We start from the raw sequence: 8,183 nt of genomic DNA, 5'->3' as shown, positions 1-8,183 counted from the left end.
ACTGGTAATTGAAGGGGTTAACAGGCCGATTTTCAGGAAAACATACAGTACCATATAAACCGCTTTGAGGGTCTACATTCACACTATGTGTGAATACAATTAATTAGTTAATTAATTACCTGCGGCATCCCAAAGTTGCAAATGTGCTGCATGTGTGAGCGAAAAACAGAAAGTTCACTTTCCATTCTCTCATACTGACTCCACACTCGCTCCATTTCCTTTAAATAGAAGTATGAAGGTAAAAAAAAGAAAACAAAAGTTAATTAAAAACAAAACTGCTTTTTTTTTTAAATAACATAACTGGATGATTAGGGTCTCTCTGCTCCTTGTACATAATAATATAAAACATGGTTTCCTCTGTAGAGTATTTGCATCAATTGAGATATTGAATAATAATAAAAATAAACAAAAACTGTAAAAAATTCATCTTAATCCATCATCTACAATGATACATTTGATTTAACTAAAAAAAAAAGAAAAAAATCACAGAAAAAAAATGTACTGGAACATACCATGCCTTTATAGTAATCATATAATCAATAATGATGTAGTAATGAATTTACATTTTAGATGACACAACATGTCCAGATATGGTATTTTCAATGTTATCCCTGTCAAAAAATGACATTATTTAAAAACGATTTGTTACTAATTACCAAAATAATTAATTAAAATTAATCATGGATTAATAGACTATAAAATAAATAAAAAAACAGAAAAACCTCTCTACCTCTTTTTGTGTATTTACAGTTGACTTAGAGTACAGTATGTTTAGTTTCAGTGTTTTCAAGCCACTCATTTGCTCGGACGTCTCTGCGTCATCATTTTCACGCACCAACGACACGTCGCACATTCTGGCCCGGGTTGTGACCAGCTCTTCTTGCAGCAAGGCCTTCTGGGTCATGGCCTCCTCCTGGGCTCGTAGTCCCTGGCTACCCCAGTCCTCCAGCTGCAGCCTCAACACCTCCAAAGCACACTGCACGCTGTCCTGTGAAGAGCAAAAAGCGAAACACGCAGGTTGTGATGCGAATGTTTCCAAAAAGCGAGTATTTTCGTCAGGCAGGCGACCTTATCCATTTGTAGATGAGACAGTTCTACGGACAAAGACTGCAGGAGCTTGTCGCAGCCGCACAACCTCGTGAGCACAGCCTGCAAAAAGTACGAAAAGCACTGACTAAACTCGGATCAGATACGAGGCATAAAATGATTTGCTGTAACTAAGTACTCACATCAACATCACTTTCAATAGGCCTGATTGCTGGTGTCGATTCAGACTTTGAAGGCTGTGAAATCACCAATGCATCAATTATTTTATATTATTTTGACCTTTTTTTGTAAATTTTTGGTCACATGTTGAGCATTTAAAAGAGGAATAACAAACAATATTGATGTTGCTGCTGTGTACCTGTTGCAGTTAAAACATAGACACAAATATAACGGCTGAGTGTGTTAAAGTTGGTGAGCACTGGCGCTAACGCTGATGTAGCATTAGAGGTGTCCTGGCTGGTTCACCAATATCATAGAGCAGTGGTCCCCAACCACAGGTCCGGAGACCGGTACCGGTCCGTGAAGCATTTGCTACCGGACTGCATTTACTTTGACTTAACTTTGGCCTGTCCCACTAGACTAGTATAGCTCGGTTGGTAGAGCGGCCGTGCCAGCAACTTGAGGGTTGCAGGTTCGATCCCCGCTTCCGCCATCCTAGTCACTGCCGTTGTGTCCTTGGGCAAGACACTTTACCCACCTGCTCCCAGTGCCACCCACACTGGTTTAAATGTAACTTAGATATTGGGTTTCATAATGTAAAGCGCTTTGAGTCACTTGAGAAAAAGCGCTATATAAATGTAATTTACTTCACTTCACTTCACTTCACTAGGGGTGTCAAACTTGTTTTCATTGAGGGCCACACCGCAGTCATGACTGCCATTTGATGGCCGCTTGTAACAGTAAATAATTAATGAATTTGCCTATGAATTTAAATATTTAACTTTTTTTTAACGTAAAGAGTAAAAAAAATCTGTATATTTTACCACTGTTTAAAAAAAATAAAAATCTGGCAGCTTAGTTGCCTGACTTTTACTGTAAAATATATGGTGGTTTTTTTTTTGTACTATTACCGTATTTTCCGGATTATAAATTGCTCCGGAGTATAAATCGCTCCGAAGTATAATTCGCACCGGCCGAAAATGCATAATACAGAATGAAAAAATGTATATAAGTCGCACTAGAGCGGGGGTCGGCAACCCGCGGCTCTAGAGCCGCATGCGGCTCTTTAGCGCCGCCCTAGTGGCTCTCTGGAGATTTTTCAAAAATGTATGAAAAATGGAATAAGATGAGGGGGAAAAATCAATTTTTTTGTTTTAGTATGGTTTCTGTAGGAGGACAAACATGACACAAACCTCCCTAATTGTTATAAATCACACTGTTTATATTAAACATGCTTCACTGATTCGAGTATTTGGCGAGCGCCGTTTTGTCCTACTTATTTTGGCGGTCCTTGAACTCACCGTATAGTTTGTTTACATGTATAACTTTCTCCGACTTGTTTTATGCCACTTTTTCTGTCTCATTTTGTCCACCACACTTTTAATGTTGTGCATGAGTGCACAAAGGTGAGTTTTGTAGATGTTATTGACTTGTGTGGAGTGCTAATCAGACATATTTGGTCACTGCATGACTGCAAGCTAATCGATGCTAACATGCTATTTAGGCTAGCGATATGTACATATTGCATCATTATGCCTCATTTGTAAGTATATTTGAGGTCATTTAGTTTCCTTTAAGTCCTCTTAATTAAATCTATATCTCATGACACATGTAATATGGCTTTTAATTTTTTGTGGCTCCAGACAGATTTTTTTTTTGTATTTTTCGTCCAATATGGCTCTTTCAACATTTTGGGTTGCCGACCCCTGCACTAGAGTATAAGTCGCATTTTTTGGGGAAATGTATTTGATCAAATCCAACACCAAGAATAGACATTTGAAAGGCAATTCAAAATAAATAAAGAATAGTGAACAACAGGCTGAATAAGTGTACGTTATATGACGCATAAATATCGAACTGAGAACGTGCCTGCAGTGGCGTGCGGTGAGGTTAATGTCTGGTGAGGCACGACTGCAACATCACAGTCAAATTTACAAACATATGAACCTGCAGTGCAGGTGTACCTAATGTTGTGTCCCTGCGGTCGTTCGCGGCTCCTGCAGCGCGAGCATTGTTGTTTTTGCACTTTTTGGCTTTTTGTTAAGTGACTTTTTTTGGGTGGATTCGGTCTTGCACGTGGAGGGTTTGGGTGTGGGCTTTGGTTGGTGTGGCCGCGGCGCTCCCGTCGGGGGTGTATTCTGCGGCGGAGGTGCTTGGCACCAGGAGGCGGGGTTATGATACGAGCCTCACACAGTGTGTCTCCGCAGCAGTTTTATGATCGCTCAGCACTAAAAATACGTTACACACATACAGTTGTTGACAAAACACACTGTACATTATATACCTCAGCTAACTAAACTATGGAAATGTATAATATAATGCATATAATACACTCTCACTGCACAGCAGGCCAGCAGTTAGCCCAGTCGCAATCCATGGTGAGGCACAAGTGCCTCAACTGGCTGCTGATCACCGCACCGTCTCTTCTCAGTATTTGAAGGGCAAATGTGAAAATAAAAATAAAAATAATCTAAAACTGGTGAAGTTAAATGGAAAATAACTTTAGTATAATCACTGGATGCATATAACAATTTAATTTTTTTTTTTTTCTTTTTCTTTTTTTTTTCTTTCCATGATGCCAGGTGAGGCCCCGCCTCCCCTGCCTCTAGTGACGGCACGCCACTGCGTGCCTGGTATGTTAATGTAACATATGGTAAGAGTCATTCAAATAACTATAATATATAGAAAATGCTATACATTTACCAAACAATCTGTCACTCCTAATCGCTAAATACGTTGACGTTGACGTGTGTTGCGTGACGATTGCTGATATACGCCTAGTCTCTTACGTGAATGAGATAAATAATATTATTTGATATTTTACGGTAATGTGTTAATAATTTCACACATAACTCGCTCCAGAGTATATATTGCACCCTCGGCCAAACTATGAAAAAAACTGCGATTTATAATCCAAAAAATACGGTATTATTTTTACAACATATTACTGCAAATGGAAATACAGTACCGCTGTTTAATTTTATTTTGGCAACTCAGCTGCCAGTTTTTTAACATAAAATCAATCAAATGTGGTACCATAAAATCATCAAAAAAACAACAACTGACAGCTCAGTCGACAGAATTTTACTGTAAAAAAACAAACTAAATCTATTGGTCATTTTTATAGTGTACAAATTTTTGGATACCTTGCTTTGAAATCATAAGTTAAGCAGATATTTAAGTATGTATTTGGATTTTGACCAACAAAGTTAGGTAATATAATATTTGTTGCAATTTTGGACACCATTTTTTCCCCTGTCAAACTAGAAAAAAGAGAAAGTAAAGAAAGAAAATAATATGTGTATTTTATTCACACATATTATTTCCAGGCCATATAAAATGACGTGGAGGGCCAGATCTGGCCCGCAAGCCTTGAGTTTGACACCGGTGCACTAGACACACCAATGAGCTTGTTTATAGATGTACAATAAAACTCCTCATAGGAAGTCACCATTTGTTATAACATTGTGACATGATACAATGCACATTAATGAAGATACCATATAGAAAAGTGACAGATTGTAGCCAAAGGCTGATTTCCATCTGCATCTCATTGCAAAGAAACACTAATTCGGCGTTATAGTGAGTTGTATTTTTCATACACTTATATTTGCTGTATTTATCTGGCACAAGTGGAAAGCCAGTCCCTGAAAATAATGCCTACATTGAACCAGTCCGTGGTGCAAAAAAGGTTGGGCACCACTGCAGGGCCGGCCCGTGGCATAGGCCGTATAGGCAAATGCTAAGGGCGCCGTCCATCAGGGGGCGCCACGCCAGTGCCACAAATGTTGGAGGAAAAAAAAAAAAGTTGGTACTATTATTTCTAAATACAAAAAATAATTCCACGTTAATTAAAATGCAAAGTAAAGCCTATTTAATAGAAATATTATTTGTCACAGCATTGCGCATCCCCCCCCGTCCCCCCCCCCCCCCTCCCGCACGGTGCGCCCCCTACCTTCCCGTAGATGTCACCACATCAAAAAAATCAACACAAGATGTCAAAACGGCCAAAACTGTCAGGTGCCCAGGGAAGAAAAAAGAGAAAAGAAGAGGAGAAACGAGAAAAAGACAGAGGTAGCAGGTAGGTAACGTTAGCCTACATGAAATTATTTGTCTGTGATAGTAACCTGGCTTTTTAGCATTAAGCTAATGTATTTATCTGGCACAAGTGGAAAGCCATGATTCGGCAATTGCTAATCAATAAATAGCTAGTTCTGTTTTAACGTCGGGTTAATATTGTGGAGGGGGCTAATTGTTATGGAAAATAATAATGTAACGTTAGGTAATTACAGTACTCCCACCTTACATTCCTCAGGGACATTTGTATTAGATCTTTTAAGCAGGTGTTTTTTGTTGACATTGTTATTGCCTTCTGGTTAGCTAATGTTTGCTCTGCAGGTAATAGTCACTTTTCCACCCCTTTATATATTAGGTATAGTCTTAAGCCTAGTTGTTAAAGTGCACATCATTAATGTTAATTAAGCAATATCACATGAGAGGGAATGCTGTTTTTTAATTTGAGCACTGCTGTGATTCGGTTAAAGATAATCATAACATAACATTCTCATATAATATGTTAATTTTCTTTCTTTAAGTAAAAAAAAAGGTCAAAGACAAAGCTATTCGGTTTCTTGTGAGTATATACACTTCACTGCCGATGTGGGGGAGCGCCACCTAAAATCTTGCCTAGGGTGCCAGATTGATTAGGGCCAGGCCTGCACCACTGTCATAGAGTGCTAAAGTCAATGATTCTCAGCTGCCATGCCATTAACAAACAGTGGTGTACCATATAAAGCTGTTGTCTTAACATCGTATTATTACATACCGTTGCTTTAATTTAATTGAATATTTGCACTTGAGCGATTAATACTAATACATTGTAAAAAAAAAAAAAACACAACGCTTTACCACGTGGACTGTGGGGACACTGCGGTTAGGGAAGTGATGGTTAGATGGGTGCTGTGCATGTCCAGCTCTGGATGAGGGGGGCAAAGGGGGCAATGAGTCTGTGTGGGCCCCAGCAGAGTAGCTCTGAAAAGACAACACCAAAAAGAAGCAGTTACACAATGTGACATGACATGTTTTATTCACAGTACATGTTAGAATTCATGTTTCACTCAATGAACCACAGCTCTCATGCAGCTACCACCACCATTAGACAATTTAGACCAGTACGGCCCGGAACAGGTTTTATCCGGCCCGTGTGATGAGTTTACAAAGTATTAAAATTAGCTGCTTTTTTTTTTAACAAAATAAACTGCTGTTCTAAATGTGTCCACTGGATGTCACAATAGAAATTCTGTTAGGCAAGCAAACGGTTTATACCGGGGCCAAGCAAGAGGTACACAGTAAAGTGTGACTGTGGCTCCTCCTCCTCGACCCACATGAAACTTAAAACCTGCCGTTTTATGTCTTCTGTTTCGAACACATCGTCATTTGACACCCTCGTTGCCCCAAAATATCTCTGTCAAACACGAGAAAAGGGAACTTTTGAATAGTTTTTACCTCCGTTTCTTACTGTTTGTTGAGTTAGCACTAGATTGATATGTGGACATGACAAAGGAGGTATTTGATACCTCGAAGAGTTCACATGTTGTGTTTTTTGTCCAATCCTAGAAAGATTGTGACTTAAAGTTTAATCCTGGCATTTGTAGATATACACTGAAACAAAGTCTAAGCTCAGTGTGTTTTAGAAGCGGCATCAATTTCCTCAGAATTTTCAACAAATTTGAAGTGTTTTGTCCAGAAGACAAAGCGTTGGGCTTGTTATATTTTTGGCCAAACTAAAACAAAGAAAACAACCTGGAGTTGTCTTTATTATTAAGTTATCATGCCATGATTTTACCATTCCGGCTCACTCTGGAATAGATTTTCCTCCATGCGGCCCCTGAGCTAAAATGACTTTGACAACCCTGATTTAGACAAAAATATCCCTGAGTCATTTTTATCTATCCATCCATTTTCTACCACTTAACTTCTTTGGGGTCACAGGCAGCTGGAGCGGACTGGTCGCTACTCACCTTTCCCAGAGGTCTTCGCCCAACATGATGCACGGATCCATATGTCGGTGAAGGCTGCCAACAAATACCATACGTCATAAAAATTTCACGTAATATTTCTTAAATTCTGACCTGGATTGATAAACTTAGTCTCAATTTGGCCTCAACTTACCAAATATGGTTCTTTAAATCAGTGTTTTTCAACCATTGTGTCTGGTGTCCCGTGGGAAAGTATGCAATTTTACCTAATTGGTCTAAAAATATTAATAGCAAACGGTTGTACAGTAATCCGCCAATAATTTGCCATTGTTGAGTGCATGTGCTGTCTAGAGATCGGCAGAGTAACCGTGTAATACTTTTCCCATATCAGTAGGTGGCAGCAGGGAGCTCATCCCTCTGTAGGCCTACTTTGAGACAAGAACATTTGTGATGCATGGATGGTTGTGGTTATGGTTTGAATTTATATTGAACAATTGCGTCAGGTATTCCATGAGAACGACTTTTCTATTTTCCGGACCATAGGGCGCACCGGATTATAAGGCGCACTGCCGATGAATGGTGTATTTTCGATCTTTTTTCATACGTAAGGCGCACCGGATTAAAGGAGTCATATTATTATTATTTTTTTCTAAATGTAAAACACTTCCTTGTGGTCTACATAACATGTAATGGTGGTTCTTTGGTCAAAATGTTGCATAGATGATGTTTTACAGATCATCTTCAAGCCGCTTTCTGACAGTCGCTTCAGGATGCACCGTTTTGTGGGCGGTCTTATTTACCTGGCTCACCTTCGACAGCGTCTTCCCCCCGTCATCTTTGTTGTAGCGGTGTAGCGTGCAAGGACGGGAGTGGAAGAAGTGTCAAAAGATGGCGCTAACTGTTTTAATGACATTCAGACTTTACTTAAATCAATAACAGAGCAGCATCTCCTCATCTGAAAACAACAACGCCCGTTTCTTTTCCCAACCCAACCCAACA

At 39.3% G+C, this 8,183-nt stretch overlaps 1 protein-coding gene across 1 annotated transcript in view; it reads right to left on the bottom strand.

Moving 5' to 3' along the window:
- Positions 1 to 8,183, bottom strand: part of si:ch211-234p6.5 (pleckstrin homology domain-containing family A member 4) — a 41,091-nt gene that overhangs the window by 15,771 nt on the left and 17,137 nt on the right. Inside the window, exons 9-14 of the mRNA XM_062055855.1 lie at positions 7,227 to 7,280; positions 6,115 to 6,237; positions 1,230 to 1,283; positions 1,069 to 1,149; positions 836 to 988; positions 120 to 218 (exon numbers count right to left, since the gene is read on the bottom strand). Coding sequence (XP_061911839.1) covers positions 120 to 218; positions 836 to 988; positions 1,069 to 1,149; positions 1,230 to 1,283; positions 6,115 to 6,237; positions 7,227 to 7,280 — 564 coding nt within the window. The remainder of the gene's footprint in view (positions 1 to 119; positions 219 to 835; positions 989 to 1,068; positions 1,150 to 1,229; positions 1,284 to 6,114; positions 6,238 to 7,226; positions 7,281 to 8,183) is intronic.

Source organism: Entelurus aequoreus, linkage group LG08, assembly GCF_033978785.1.
Source record: "Entelurus aequoreus isolate RoL-2023_Sb linkage group LG08, RoL_Eaeq_v1.1, whole genome shotgun sequence".
NCBI lineage: Eukaryota > Metazoa > Chordata > Actinopteri > Syngnathiformes > Syngnathidae > Entelurus > Entelurus aequoreus.
Note: the sequence above shows the minus strand (reverse complement) of the source record. Positions and strands in the feature narration are given on the sequence as shown.